General features: G+C 38.8%; 1 protein-coding gene across 1 annotated transcript; it reads left to right on the top strand.

Annotated features, from left to right (window-relative positions):
- The first annotated feature begins 283 nt into the window (after nucleotides 1-283).
- slc2a8 (solute carrier family 2 member 8) lies at nucleotides 284-15,682 on the top strand. The gene is made up of 10 exons (XM_042488824.2): nucleotides 284-1,088; nucleotides 2,773-2,935; nucleotides 3,992-4,198; nucleotides 4,885-4,984; nucleotides 8,787-8,998; nucleotides 10,056-10,205; nucleotides 11,133-11,241; nucleotides 12,273-12,449; nucleotides 12,721-12,866; nucleotides 13,547-15,682. The coding sequence occupies exons 1-10, from the start codon at nucleotides 994-996 to the stop codon at nucleotides 13,691-13,693; spliced, it is 1,506 nt and encodes a 501-aa protein (XP_042344758.1). The 5' UTR covers nucleotides 284-993; the 3' UTR covers nucleotides 13,694-15,682.
- The last annotated feature ends 908 nt before the right edge of the window (nucleotides 15,683-16,590 follow it).

Genomic DNA, 16,590 nt, shown 5'->3' with positions numbered 1-16,590 from the left:
AAAATAATCTTAAAGCGGAACGATAGGCTGGCTCACTCCTGTCCCCGGAACTTAACAGTGTGACATCCAGCGGAAGTAAACAATATAGGCGCTGCTAACGTTTAGACAGTGTTACCGCGCAGATACGTCTGTAATTTATGATCGAAGATGATAAATTGATTTTATGTTTTTCGAGTTGCTGCGTCGTGTTAAATTAGGTCGCTGTAACCATAGAAACCACTTAGACCTTTTCCATTTTGTGCGAGAGTTCACCCCCTGCCTTTTCCGGTGCCGTTTCAAGCTAAGCTAGGGTAGTTAATATTTACTGTTTACATCTGTTTATGGTGTTAAAACCACGGCGTAGACTTTCAAATAAGTACAGAAAAAAATAAAAACAGTTAACGCTTAGCGTCATGCTGCTGGCTGCTTTGCGACTTTAGTTCAACGCATAGCTAGCTTTAGCTAATTTTCTGTGAAAATGGTGAATGCTAAATTGCCTTTAACAGCGTATTTTGACAATTACAATAACGACTGTCTCTGACTGAGCGCGTAAATATCTCTGTGGCAAACAGCTCTGTGAAGATTTAGGAAAAAAGGAAGGAAAGGAAATAAAGAAACTATCGTACAAAATCAGACAGGCAAACAAAAACAAAGGAATAATTACAGACAACGAAAAACATAAAGCAAAAAAAAAGGTCTAATACACTTGTGACTAGTGTTACATATTCGAAAATGAGTGAGAGGAAGTAAAAACGTAACTTTTATTTTGAATACAGGAAATAAGTAAGCACAAATTATGATCAGCTGACTGAAACGTTGACTAAGCAAGTTGGCCGCCGGGTGGAGGAAGCAGGAGCCGTCGCTGACGGTCTCGGTCGGATTCAAACAACTGAAACGTCCGATGTTTCCGTCGCGGCTCGCTGTGATTTCTCGTCTTCGTGTTGCTGCTCGGTGGTTTCCAGTTTGGCCAGTTTGAGCTGTGATTCATGTAAAAGGTGAACAAAAAGAGTCAGAATGGACATCCAGGACGAGAGGAGGAGGCTGCTGGATGCGGAGGATGGAGATGAAGATCCTACTGGACTCATGTCGGAGCAGGAGGCTTACATGAGGTCAGTTAATAACTAAAAACTCACAGTGAGGCTGCGCTCAGTTTACTGCACAACCAGCGCAGACATGGACTGGTTAGGAGACATTGCCAGGGCTCCTATATTCATGGAAAAGTCATGGAATTTACAAATTGCAATTTCTCAAGTTTTATAAAAAATATAATACACATAAGAAGCAGGGCTGGGCGATAAAACGATAACGATATCAATCGCGATATAACTTTTGCTCGATTGAAACATGAGACGTAGTCGATAAAACACATTCCAGCCGTGTTTTGACAGACAACAGGAGCAGCCAATGATAATAAGACCAGCACAGTGAACCAAATGCAGTGAACTCTTATTATTACCAGGGGCAGATGTAATGTTTTGGAGGCCCGGGGCCACAAGCACAGGAGCTTATTTTCACCTTTTCTCTAACTGGGAATGTTGGTAGGCTGTTGGCAACTATAGGAGAAGTACGTTTAATACATAGTAATTGGTTGAATAACCCGCCGTAAACCATCTTCGAGGTGATTCTACAATTATCATCATAGATCATCAGACCGATTATTGATGATTAATTAACAGCTCTCACATTTAAACAGACTTCTCAATTTACTGCACAATTCAGGATAAAATAAAAAGATCATGAACAGGGAAATAATAGCTTAAATGTAAGGTGAATTAAAATTATGTCCAGCACGTGGACATGTCCAACAGCCAGCTGACATGTCCGACAGTCCCCAGCATGGACATGTCTGACATCCCACTCCAGCGTGTGGACAAACAGCCGATGGTCCGACAGTAGCGCAGTGAGACAGACAAACAGAGCGCAGCTTCTCCTCACAGCACCAAAGTGTCTGAAACAGACACATCTGCAGAGGTGAAAGTGACTTCTTCAGACTTCTACAGACGACTTCGTGTTAGTTTCAGCTTTAATCAGACTTTGAATGAATTATTTAGATACACCAGGACGCATCGCTCCGTGTCTCATCCAGCCGCTCGTGCTGAGCTCTCATTATTATTACCAGGGGCAGATGTAATGTTTTGGGGGCCCGGGGCCACAAGCACATGAGCTTATTTTCAGCCTTTCTCTAACTGTGAATGTCGGCAGGCTGTTGGCAGCTATAGGAGAAGTAGGCCGACTCAACAGTTTTTAATTCCTGAGTAAAATGATTGACCGCTCATCCTGGTACAGGGTCGAGAGGTCGCTGCAGCCTATCCCCGGTGACACCAGGCAGGAGGCGGTTTCAGGTCTCTCTCTGATATACTTTAGTACGTTACTGAGTACGATACTTTAGTCAAAGCCAACCGTTCACACTCACAGTCACAGCTAGTTCATCTGCAGGTCTTTGGACATGCAGACCCCAGCCGGACTCAGAACCGTCTTTCTTAAAGTGAGGCAGCAGTGCTAACCACTGCACCACCGCGCCGCCTCTAAAGTCAATATTACTGTGATAAAAGAGTACTTGACTGTATACCAGGAAGTAACACTAAAAACACACAGCTCCTGTTGATTTTAATTCTTTAAAAATCATTAGATAAACAGAGTGCAGATTCCTCCTCTGTCGGACAGTTCAGCCCTTTAACTGAGACATTTTCATCTGCAAACATATTTGTGTAAGCAGCTGTACTGTCGTCTGTCACATTTGACACACTGACCTTTGACCTTTACTCACTGCTGTGTTCCTCATTCTCTCCGCAGTAAAGTGAAAAACAGGAATTTGTACCTGGCGACGTTTGCGTCTGTTCTGGGTCCAATGAGCTTCGGCTTCGTGTTGGGGTACAGCTCTCCTGCCATCCCCGAACTCACCAACATCCATGACCCTCGGCTGCAGCTGGACGATGACCAGGCGTCCTGGTTCGGGGTATGATGATGATGATGATGATGATGATGATGATGATGATGATGATGATGATGATGCAGTATCACATGCCTCAGTGCTGAACAGCTTTTGATGATTTTTTAAATTTTATATCAGCAGTTTAATGTCATCACATGTTGCCGGATTCACTTGAGTTCAGAACCTGCTTGCAGTATAAAGCTGTGAAATTTGTGGCCTGCGGGCCAAATCTGGCTCCCAAAAGGGTGTTGGGTGGCCCCCCCAAACATTTTAATTCACAATAAAAAATAAAGTGCTTCACACTGGGAATTGTTTTTGTACTTTCAGTATACATGAGGTGCCAGAGAGCATAAAACAGCATCAAAATAGAGTTTGTTTATCAAAAAAAGTGCCAGTGGAGGATCCTCCACAGCAGAGGACCCAGCGATGACCCTCATGTCCTAAACCTAAACCCTAAAATCCTAGACACTTTTGTGAAATCCTAGAAATGTTCTAAAATCCTAGAAACATCTTTCCTAAGGACCTAAAATCATAGAAATCCTACAAATTTTTGAAAGTCTTTGCAATCATCTAAAATCCTAGAAATGTCCTAAAATCCCAGAAACATGTATTGGGCGGCTGTGATTGGCCCCTGGCCTCTTATCATTTACAAAAGTTGAGTTTTTTTACTCTAAAGAAACAGAAAAAAATCTCTTCACGTGCAAATAAAATGAAGTTTTGTTTTGGTAACTTGCGTGTGAAGCTGGAAGATAAATATGGATTACTTCCTGTAGATTTACTTTAAACCAAGTGAAGAAGTGTATGACTGGGATATTTAAAGTCTATTTACATGCAGTAGAGATGCACAGATCAATAGAGGAGACTCTTTGGGTGCATTTTAGTGAGAAAAGTTGTGTTTGAACCTGCTTTAAATTGATATTGGCGTCACGCATAAACAGCAAATCAGCAAAATCAAAGCAGATTTTAACAAGATGGCAATAATTCACTAATCTAGTATTAACTTTACCACAACTTGAACAATCAGAACTGGTCAAAATCATGGTCAGATTTAACACATTTTCGCTGTTGGTTGTTTCTCAGTCCATAGTGACGGTGGGAGCGGCGGCCGGCGGCCTGCTGGGCGGCTGGATGGTGGAGAAGATCGGCAGGAAGCTCAGTCTGATGTTCTGCTCGCTGCCGTTCGTCTTCGGCTTCACCATCATCATCGCGGCGCAGAACGTGTGGATGCTTTACGTCGGCAGGGTGCTGACCGGCCTCGCCAGCGGGGTCACGTCACTGGTCGTCCCGGTAAGAAGCTCATGAGTTAATAAACTGATTCTGATAATAAAAATGATAATTAGTTGCAGAATTAAATGATTAATAGGAACAGAATAATTGTTTCAGCACTGCTTGGAAAGTCACAGGTTTTTGAGTCGTTCATGATTCTGTTTACGTGATTATTTTTTTTTCCAACATTAAAACAATACGCACAAGACTCGCCATATTACCAACATCGCAAACCATCAACACGCCACGAAACACAAACAAACAAAAACACAGTTATCCTGATCATTCGGCTCCTGCAGGTGGCCTAAACACGGCCCACTTTCACTCATAGTCTTTAGTTGTTACCGCTCTGTTTTCAATAATACACTCCAACTTAAAATAATGTTTCAAAAAGAGAGAAAATTAGGAAATGTCAAGTGTTCTTTTTCTTTCAGTTCAAAAAATACATTTCTTACTCAATAAAATAACTGTCCACTTCTTAATTCTCCTTAATATTGTTGTTTGATGGCACATTGTTAACATTAAGGACTGCAGAGGACAAAAAAAGATGCATCATGTCTTTTGTTTCCATTTTACAGAATCTATTTCATACATAATCTATATCTTTTCATGAATTTTAGTTTCTGCTAAAACCTGTAAAATCTCCCTCAGAGTCGGTTGATTTCCGTCAGCGTTGTGTCATTTCTTCTTCGTCTCTCTTCACACAGCTGTATATCTCTGAGATGGCGCACGAGCGGGTACGAGGGACGTTAGGCTCCTGTGTGCAGCTCATGGTGGTGTTCGGCATCATGGGAGTGTATTTGGCAGGTATGTAAGTTTTGTGCATTCATGGCGTCCTCCGTTCAGATCTTTTGAAACCGGGCGGTTTGATGTTCTTCTCCATCGTCAGCGTATTTAAAACATACGTCAGGCTGCGCGGCCGCAGTTTGGAGAAGCAGGCCGTGCCGCTGTGGACGGGATCAACAACAAAACACACGTTAGCCGCCTAAAAAATCTATATCAGTTTAACCCTTTGAAACCTGGAGCGACATCACTTTTCTTGTGCTGCTTTCAGTCGCCTTTTACAACTATTTAAACTTTGAACCCTGGTGCACTGATGTGATTTCCTTCAGGAACATGGGAAAAAGGCAAAAACTTGGTAAAAATGTTTCACAAATTGCAAAATATTAGTAGATTTAGAATAATTTGGGTTTTTTTAAAAGGCTAGGGATTTTTTAATATAATAATCATAATTACACATTTAGAATTATGTTACAAATTTATTATATTTTTAAGCGCTTTTCCCAGTCATTTACTTTTTTTTTTTTAAAACTTTTTTAAAGCTAATTTTCATGTAATTTTCCTGAACTTTCTAGTAAATATTGGGGTCATTTCCTCTTTGGTTGCTCGTTGCCTTCTCCCTGTGTTTTTGAAAGAAATCGAGCTAATTTGCTCAGAATTCAAAAGGTTAAGTTAACTCTATATTTGGAATATTTCCTCACTTTATTTTGCTTTCAGACAGCCCTTTCTTGCAGGAAATGAAGCTGTTACCTGCTCTCTTCAAAGCCAGACTCCATTTAACAGAAGCTAGGGAAAAAATATGTCTTTAACTATAATGATTACGTATTTCAAATTATGTTACACAATTTATTACAATTATTCATTTTACAATTTAATACAATTTAATCACTATTTCCAGGTAAATTTCTTATTTTATTTTATTTTTTTTCTAAAATTTTTTACTACATTTTCTGGTAATTTTCTTGTACTTTTTACAAATTTCTGGCAAATTTATGGGGGCCATTTCCTATATTTGGAATATTTTCACAGCTTTATCTTGCTTTTGGACAGCCCTCTCTGGCGGGAAATGAAGCCGTCATCTGCTTTCTTCAAAGTCAGCCTCCACAGAAAAGAAGCTAAAATTATGTTATGAAATGTCCTGCTAATTTTTAAGTGATTTTTTTTTAACTTCATTTAAAAACTAATTTTCAGGTCATTTTCTTATACTTTTTACTAATTTCTAGCAAATTTCCATCTTTGTTAAAGTTTGTTAAAATATTCTAAATGTAGCATATACTTAAACTGATATTGATTCATGTTTTGGTGAACAGAAAAAAGTCCCATGAGGTCTCTGTGACCGCAGTTTACGAGCTGTAAATCATTGCGGGTTTTTAGTGATGTAACTTCACTTTACAGCACGCACCATTATGACCACAGCTACGTAATACAGAGCCACAAATCTGCCCTTTTACCTAAAAATGTGTAATATTTTTGCTCCATCTGGTTCTTATCTGTATACTTTCTCTCCGTGGCTCGGTTTGGTTTAAAGTGCGGGTTTCGGGGGCTGGTTTGCAAAGAAGAGCTGAGCAGAAACCGGCCGTCATGTGATGTGATCGTCCTCAGATATGATCAGCTGCCTCGTCCACAGCAGCCTCGCAGTCATCGACCTGTATGAAAATTGCTAATCTTGTTTGCTGCATGCCATTTATGTTTACCCAGCGGAGGCTGGTGTGTCACATGACGCGGGCTGTCTCGTGTTTAAGGGCAGTAAAGGAATAGGTTTGTTATGTCATTTTGGTTAAATAGTTAACGTTAATTTGATGTGGAAAGCACAGCGGCATCAGAAATGTTCATTTATGCACAAGAGCCAGCAAAATGCGTCACCTGTGTCGTAAGGCGTTTATTTTTTTATTATTTTATTTTTCTTTAAGCTTAAGGGCCTGCTTTAACAGTACACATGCTGTAGGCACAAAATGCCATTTTTTCTGCTTTCATTGAGTTAATTTTCAACCAAAATCTGTCCTAATCATAAATATCTATCTATTCACTTTCAGAATTTTAACCCTTTAAACACCAGGTTTTTGCTGTAATGCCACTATGTTTTTAGATGAAAAAAAACACAAAAAATTATTTTAATTTTTAAAATAAATATTTAAAAAAAAAAAAAAATTAAATTTATTTTCAATATACTATAGCCAAAGTAGTTTTTTTTTTAATCACAGCGTGGGATATGTCAATGATTAGCAGCAACACTTATTGTCACAGTGCATGTATTTTCTCCTTGTACCAAATATGGTAAAAATGACGTCATCAGGTGAATAGAATAGAAATAAGAGAGAGGGCAAAATAATGCAAATATATCTGCAAAGGAAGGCACTTAACATTGACTATAATAAAACAAAATATCAATCATAATATTAAAGATATGTACAATATGTTCAGAGAACAAACAAAAAAAGATTAAAAAGAGCAATAAAAAAGAAAAAAATGTGCAAATAAGTGTGCAAAAAGTGAAGATGGATGTGCAAACATAGTAACGTGCAGATTTGAGAGCAGATGTGCAACAAAGACGATGATCAGTGAGTCCGGTGCAGATGGTGAGCTCACCTGCCACACAGAGGGGAGCTCTTAAAGAGTCCTACTGCAAATGGGAGGAACGATTGTTTGAACCGCTCTTTGTGACAGCGGAGCTGAAGGACAAAATGACAAATTCCAATGCAAAAACCCAAAATGACACCCAGAAATACTGCAACACGTGTTTTTATGCTTTGATGGCTGTGGCACACTGTTGAACACTGAGATCGTAGAGAATCCAGTGGAACAATCAGATCAGCAGAGGGAAATATTTTTAGATGCAGCAGAGGAAGACGTGCGTGAGGACAGCGGGACTTGACAAGACTCCACTGTGTCCTGCAGCTTCAGTGTGTTGTGGACGGAGCAGGTTCAGAGCACAGCTGTGACAAAGATAGGTTATGTCACAGTGTGAAACTATTTTTAAATTTTCAGTAAGATTATCTGTGTATTTGGAGGTCTCTTAACCCCTTATTATGAGTAAATTGGCCCGATTTCTTTCAAAAACATGAGCAAGTAATAGAAGAAGTAACGAACAACTTTACAAGAAATGCAGTGTGAATGCAAATAAGCAAGAAATGAGTGAAAAGAAAATTAACTGAAAATAAGCACAAAAAAAGAAAGTAAAAGGGGGGGAATGACCTCAAGAAAGTGCTCAGTGTAAATAATTTTAAATATATAATTAAGAGAATAATAAATCTAGTGTTCTAGACCTTTTTCCCCTGTTTTTTGATGATATCAAATTATCTTTCCACCAAATTTTTAGATAACTTCTTTGTTACTTTTTACTACATTTTTTTCCAAGTTACACATTAGTTTTTCTTCCCGTGTTTCTGAAAGAAATCAAAACATTTTCTCAAGTTTTAGAGGTTTAAATGCAGGTGAAAGGTGTCTGGATGCAGCTCAAAAAACTAATGTCAGTCCAGGTGTGAAAGGGTTAATCCCTGAGGAACTTATGCACCCTCTCAGTCTTAATTTGAATTTGGTGATCAAAGGTTATTCGCATTGTAACCTCTCAAACCCTGTTTTTGGCCGTAACTCAAGAATTCATTCACTAGTTAAGACAAAATTTCACATAAATGTCTCATAGGATATAATGATAAAACGATGACTTTTATAAGCAAAAGGTCAGAGGTCAAATTCACTGTGACATCAAAATGTAACGCACAAAATGCCTCCCTGGCAATTATTAGACGTCTTAACTTATTGTCTTTCCAAAAATGCCGAGCACTGTCTGGATCCGGCTCCTGATTCTGAGCTGTGTGAACTCGTCCTGCAGGTCTCTATCTGGACTGGCGCTGGCTGGCGATCTGCAGCTCCATCCCGCCCACGCTGCTGATGGTCTGCATGTGCTTCATGCCAGAGACGCCGCGCTTCCTGCTGTCTCAGGGCAAGAGGCGGGAGGCCGAGGAGGCGCTGCGCTTCCTGCGAGGGCCGGACGCGCCCGTCGAGTGGGAGTGCGCCCGCATCGAGGACGCCTGTGAGGAGCAGGTGAGTCTGTGGTTGGTGGGCTCAGCTGTGATGCGGCGGACGGTTTTTGCCAATGAGAATGTGGTTTGCAATTGAGGCGCAGAGTGAAGTCGCCGCAGGAGACGCTGCAGAAACTAAAGACTCAAATCAGCAAATTAAAGGATCATCTGATCCAACAGCATCGTCCTCCTCAGTGCTAACGCCACCACTGCTGGGACGGTTAAGTAAACAGCAGGTAAACCGAAGATGTCAGAGTGCATAAAACAGCAACCAAATAGAGCTTATTGATCAAAAAAGTGCCAGTGGAGGATCCCCCGAATCCCCCGACAGACGTCCTAGCTAAGACCCTAATGTCCTAAAATCCCACAAATGTCCTTAAATACTAGAAACGTCCTAAAATCCAAGAAACGTCTTAAAAATTCTACAAACTTCCTAAAATCCTAGAAACATCCTCTAATCCTTAAAATTTCCTGAATATGTAGAAATGTCTTCAAAATCTTAGAAATATCTCTAAATCCTTGAAATGCCCGAAAATCCTAAAATTTTCCTAATATCCTGCAAATGTCCTAAAATACCAGAAACATCTTACAATCTAAATGTCCCTAACTCCTAGAATTGTCTTAAAATCCTAGAACCGGACTAATATTCCAGAAATATCCTAAAATCTGAGAAATGTCTTTAAATCCTAGTAACGTCTTAAACTCTTAGAAATGTCCTCAAATTTGACAAATGATCTGAAATCCTAGAAACATCCTGAAATCCTTGAAACATCCTAAAATCTGAGAAATGTCCTTCACAGCGTAACATGACGGACTTGAGATTGTAATTCCCCCGTTTCGCCGTGACGAAAATTGAAAGCCTGGCTCACTTCCTGGGGCCTGGTATTTTTTTTCCCAGCGTTTGAACCATTTTGGCTTCACGCGCCACCGAGCAGCTCTCACAGGAATGAACGGGGACCTTTTCTCAACACCGTATCCAGATCTCTGAATACATCCATAATTTGGTGTCCGGTCGGCGTGACAGAGAACTCTGTCGGTTAGCGTGACCTGACCGCCGACGTCTCTCCGTGTCCTCTCAGGGCTCCAGTTTCCAGATGTCCGACCTGAAGGACCCGGGTGTCTACAAGCCCGTGCTGATCGGCGTCATGCTGATGGTCTTTCAGCAGATGACGGGGATCAACGCCATCATGTTCTACGCCGAGAACATATTTGAGCAGGCACATTTTAAGGTGAGGAGGCTTTAAAGTGTATTTTTTTAAGGGAAAATTAATTTTCTTACTGTCTAATTCTGTTAGTGTTGCCTTTACGCTCTTTTTCTATCTGCAGTTTTGGGTGAAAATGTAGAATTATTACTAGAGTAGGTGCTAAAGAAAGAATATACAACAACTGAAATCATAATTGTTAATTTTGTACCAAAAATAGCTATATTACACCTTTTTTTCATAAATAAAAGCAATAAAATGTGATTGACTGAAACAGTGAAGTTCAATCTCAAGTTTGTATCACACAAAAATCTGTTCTGGTCAGTTGACAAACTTTTAAAACATGCTTTTCCTAATATCCCTTTGAAAAGTCTTGATTTCTTCAAAAACATGGATAGGTGGTGAGCAATTTCAGAAGAAATGACCCAGAAATGAGTAGAAAATTAGTGAAACGTAAAAGAAAGTATCTGAAAGCAACAACAAAATGTCAAAAGGAAATGACATGAAAAAAGCTTGAAATTATTACATTTTTTCAGAATTAACTTTAAATGTATGATTATAATAATTTTAAATTAAATTCTCTAGGCGTTTTTCTTTCGCTTTTTAAAAAGTAATTTTCTAAGTCTGCAGAATTCTTGAAATTTGTGGGACATTTCTTGCCAAGTTGCTCATTGCCTTTTTTTCATCGTGTTTTTGCAAGAAATCAAACCAGTTTGCTCAGTAGTTTCAACGGTTTAAATACTCGTGAAGAAAAGTGATGGCGGTCCGAGTTTCAAAGGGTTACAAAAGTCTTAAATGAAAACTACAAGTTTTTCAACGAGAAATCATTCGCAGAGTTGCAATTTCACTTGTGAACAAATCACACGGCTGCAGCTCTTTTCGTACATTTTGGTGAAAACAGAATTGTGTCTTGTTGAGAGGACGGATGTGAATGTTTTTGCTGCTGTTTTTCAGGACAGCGATGTGGCGTCAGTGATCGTGGGTCTGATTCAGGTCATCTTCACGGGAGTGGCAGCGGTGATCATGGACAAAGCTGGAAGAAAAGTCCTCCTCGTCATCTCAGGTATTTTCAGTCTCATTGAATATTTTTTAAACCATTCACTTTCTTTGAAATATAATAAAATCCTCTAGGGGGCGCCCTGGCAGCAAAGAGTTTCACCGACGGCGTCCCTCTTGTTGTTTGTCATTCCTTGCTTCTCTCCTCTCTTATTTACTGCCGTCCAGTCGTATGCTGTAACCAGCCAAACTGCTCGGTCCGGACTAACTGTTGCATAAATCCCAGTAGCGCTCCCGATAAACGCTCCAGCTCTAAAAATCTATTTGTGGCAGCAGACTTTTTATTTGTGGCAGCCTGCCACAAATAAATGGATGTAAATGGAAGGCAAAAAATGAAAATACAAATAGTTGATTTCAGGAAAGTTTAACAGAAATAAGACAGTGGTATTGGATCAGGATGAGAGTCAGGACCTCCAACTCTGAGGCAGATTGGGCCCTCTGGGTTGGGAGAGAGCGGACATTAGCCAGAAGAAGGCTTGGTAGAGGAACAGCTCTCGGTCCAGGTCGGGTCAGGCTCTCCTCCCTCTCTTCGTCTTTTGGTTTCGTTTCTCCCCTCTGGTCTGACTGGCGGCTCAGCATATGCCGCTGTTGGGGATCCTCTTACGGTCTGCTGCATTCAGTCCAAAACCCACAAAACTTTTTCCTGATGTTGAAAGTTGCTTTTCTGTCACAGAAAAGTCGTGCTTCAGCAGAAGGGCCCGCAGAGTTGAAAAAATTGAAAAATATTGCAAAAAAATAGCAAGGATTTGAGGAGCTACTGGCTGCTGCCATCGTCATACAGCTGCAAGAGCAGGAATTTAAGGGTCTTATAGGAAGGAGATCCAGGCACTCAAAAAATGTTTAAAACGAGGAGGAATTACACGAAAAGTCCTTTATTTAACTAGATGGATGGACGGACGGACGGATGGATGGATGGACAGACGGACGGATGGACGGACGGATGGATGGAGTTTGGTGTTTGAATGAAATCATGTCATCCGTTCAGCATTCTCTATAAGTGATGACGGATTTTATTTCTCTTCCCCATTCATAATCAAGGTGTTGCCATGGCGATCAGCACCACAACCTTCGGGGTTTATTTCTACCTTTTGGCCGAACATCACAACACCACCTCGCTGAACGCCTCAGCGCTGGACGTCCAGAGCCCGGCTGCAGCGGGACCGCCTCCTGACCTGTTCTGGCTGGCTCTGGCCAGCATGGCCGTCTTCATCACAGGTCAGATCGCTGCTGATACAGATATTTTATCCATGAATAATTTTGTGTATGGATAATGTGATATTAATGACGAATGCAGATATTGCATCAGAAATCCACAAAGCTAAATCTGGAAGTCATCTGCAGAACTTGTAATCTATGGTGGCCCTGAGGGTCAAAACGCTACAACATTTCCCAAACCAAAATGTGATTTATTGAGTGTTATTTTGTTTTGTTTTGTTCTTAAATGTGTTTTTTTTTCCCCCACATTAACAATGTTGTCTGTGTTCAGGTTTTGCTCTCGGTTGGGGTCCGATCCCGTGGCTGGTGATGTCGGAGATTTTTCCCTCCAAAGTGAGGGGCATCGCCAGCGCTGTGTGCGTCCTCACCAACTGGACCATGGCCTTCATCGTCACCAAAACCTTCCAGGACATGATGGTGAGTGCTCGAACGGACGCTGACCGGACAGGTTGATAATAATCGTGTCCATAATCAGTTTTTAACAGACACCCTGCAGCCAGTTAGAATCAAAATGAGCAAACTGAAGACGTAACTTTGGGCTATGGAAAGTTTGAAAACAGTATTTTTTTAAAAACAATTTCTGATATTTATAGACTAACAAATTAACCCTTAGAAATCTGAACAAGTTGACTTCAGTTATTTCAAAACCATGGAAAGAGCAACTCAAAAAGAAATGGCCCAAAAAATTGCAAGAAATTAGGATAAAATTACATTAAAATAACCAAAAAAAACATTAAAATATATAGAGATTAAAATATTAATAAATACAATGTTATTTTTTAAAACCTTTTACTTTTTTTGCAATATGCAATATGTGTTCTCCATGTATTCAGAAGTAATCAAACACATTTTCTGAGGGTTCAGATGTGGAATTGCTTGTTAAAGGCGTCTGAAAACAGCACATAGAAAACTGATGTCAATTCAGGTGTTAAAGGGTTAATAGAGTAATTGAAAAAAAATCCTCAAATTATCTGATAATTAATAAATCCTCTACAGTCGCAGCTCTGCTTGATTATGCAGCTTGTTTGTGTTTTGGTATTAATCTCGTGAAACCACAAAAACGTCCTCTGAGGTCTTTTACCTGCGTCCTCTTCCAGAGTCTCATGACCAGCGCCGGAACCTTCTGGCTCTTCGCCTCGATGTGCATCGCCAACGTCCTCTTCACCATCGCCTTCATCCCAGAAACAAAGGGAAAGACGCTGGAGCAGATCGAAGCCATTTTCAGGGGCACATCAGGTCCATGAAGCCCCTCCCCCACTCCACCTGCAAAAACACGTCAAAAACTAAAAAATCTCAGACCTCGTACCTCTGAACCGCCTGGTGCTCCAGACACCGTGTGGGCATTTTAAAAAATCTTTGTTGAGCCTGTAACGCTATAAAGCTTTTTTAGTTTTTATGACCAGAACAGTTGAATCACTGGAGCGAATCCTCCCTTCACGGCAGAAATGTTCGGCTGTTGTTTAAACTGTTGAACAGAGGTGACGATTCGACTGTATGATCTTTTTTGAGGATGAAATTTATGGTGCTGTGGACCTGTGTTGCGATCTGGAAGATTTCGGTCCGGGTTTATTTGGCGACAGCTGTAGATCCTGGTGATAACAGCAGATGAGGTTTAACACTACAGGTCACAGAGCTGTGGGGCAGCAAAATATACTTGTTTTAAATGGAAGTCAGGCAATAATTGGGATTTCTTCATCATTCTGTGAGCAGGCGTGATCTAATTTAACGCTGCAGACAGCAGGGCGGGGTGAAAGCTGGAGGCCTGCAGCTCTTTTTTTTAGCGTAATAACACCTGTGAAAAGACTAATTTCTGTATCAGAATTGCGCCTTCTAGTGAGCCCAATGATGCAGAAGTTTCGGGTTATTTTATGTCCCAGAAGAAGAACTTTTTTTGGTGTCATGTGCCAGTTTCCTTTTATACATTTGTTACATATCAGCTTTACTGACAGCTAAAAAAACTGGGTTTATATACTCCCAGGTTGAGAGTTAAAGCTATAATCCACCCCAAATCTGAATTTTGACTATCAAGGACTTTTATCACAAAGAGCGGATGCAGCTTAAATTAAACGATTCTGAAGGTGGAGAGTTTTTATTGTAGAAAATATCCAACATAATCTACTTCTCCACTTTTCACCTAAAAAAAGGAGTTCTCTCTGGATTATGTGGACTTTTTTCACATTATTTTTGATTCAACAAAAGCTGGTGACAATATACATGTTCACTTAGTTTCAGAATGATTTTTAAAATATTTGTAAAATATATAAAAAATATAAGTATAATGTCTGAAAAATGTTAGTAAAAAATATTTACAAAACTCCAAAAATAAAAAGGAAATGTATAAAATGTCCAAAAATTATTGGTAAAATATCTGAAGAAATATTAGTAAAATTTAAAAACAGAAAAAAAATGTTCAAACACCAGAAAAAAATCATAGTAAAATGTCTGAAAAATAATTGTAAAATGTCTGAAAAATATTTGTAAATACGGATCATTTTCAGACATCTTACTAATATTTTTTGCAAATTTTACCATTTTTCAAAAATATTTGTCAATATATTATTTAGACATTTTAGAAGTGTTTTATGGACAATTTATTTATGTTACAATCTCGGACATTTTACTAATAACTTTTGGACATTTTACATTTTTTTTCTATCATTTTACATTTTTGACATTTTACAGAACAATTTCTGGTGGCCTTCGATCCTTAAACTTTACATGAAGATTTTTGCAGAAACTGTATCACACTGATATATTTTGGGGGGAGTGAAGTAATCGGAGGCTGCTGTTTACACTGACTGACTGACTGTTAATGTTACTGTTACTGTAACTGAAGTGACATTAAACATATTCTGTGATGCAAAACTTTTTAAAACATTTTTCAACAACAGGAACAAAAAAAACACCAACTGTAAACTCAAGAACAAATATGGGTGATTTTGTAACTTTTTAAAAAGTAATTTTCTCTAATTCTTGTAAAAAAACAAAAAACAAAAACATAAATCTGACTTGTACACACTTGAGATAGCAACAATGTTTAATTTTATCGCCAAAAACTGACTTCTCTGAAGATTTTTTTTTCTGTTTTTGGTGTTTTGTGTTGTGAGTGTAGTCTGAAGAGGATCAAATTAAGCTCTTTGTCCCAGTTTCCCCACTCTGAATGATTCCAGTATGAAACTGAACTGTGCCATAAAATGTGTCTGTGAATAAAAATCAATGTGTTGTTTTGGTCATCTTGTGTTATGTAGTAATGATTCACGGATCGTCATCTTCATCAAATCTTTTTTCAAATCTTCAAGTTTTTGTAGCAAAAATGTACTGACTGTAGACTAATCTTGATTTTAAAAATTAATTTAAAAATTAACTTTTATCTTAAAGTTTTTGCTCTGTTTTTACAGTTTGGGTCATGATGTGGTGAATATTTTCCTTTAACAAAAACACAGAAAAAAATTAAAGAAAAAAAATGCTGAAATGATTTATTTCAGAGGTTGCAAAAAAATATAATAATAATAGTAATCATGATCATCATTGTCATAATAATAATAATAATAATGATAAACCTGGAAGGCATGTTTTTTTTAAAAAAATCACCCTTTTTTAAGAAAACAAAATCGCCCAAAACAATGAAAGGAAAAAAAAATATAAAAAAAAAAAACCAAACAAACAAAAAAAGCATTTTTTTTTGTCATTCAGTCACAAAAAAAATGTAATAAAGAAAAATTCCATCATGTTTTATGATATCATTAATAATAATGATAATAATAATTATTATTATTATTATTATTAGTAGTAGTAGTAGTAGTAGTAGTAGTAGTAGTAGTAGTATAAATTCATAAGTTCAGTTAATCTAAAAATAATAGTAAATAAAACTCTTCGTGCCTCTACATGCTCTTGACAGTTTAAATTCTGAGCGTGCGCACTGCAATTTATGAGATTTTTCAAAATAAAAGCCGTCTCAAATGAATTTTACACTTACGTGACAAACTAGGTGATTTTATTACTCTTAATCCCTGTAGACAAACTCCAAGAAAGCTCAAAATTGGTGAAAACATGCTACGAACTGTTTTCTTCCACTGTATCTTTATAAAGTCTACCGAGTTCCTCTCGTGCGGAATTATTCTGACATCGGCCCCGCACGCTT

This window comes from Plectropomus leopardus, chromosome 4 (genome assembly GCF_026936395.1).
Source record: "Plectropomus leopardus strain MGB_pleo_1.0 chromosome 4, ASM2693639v1, whole genome shotgun sequence".
Classification (NCBI taxonomy): domain Eukaryota; kingdom Metazoa; phylum Chordata; class Actinopteri; order Perciformes; family Serranidae; genus Plectropomus; species Plectropomus leopardus.
This window is presented reverse-complemented; position numbering and strand designations above follow the sequence as displayed.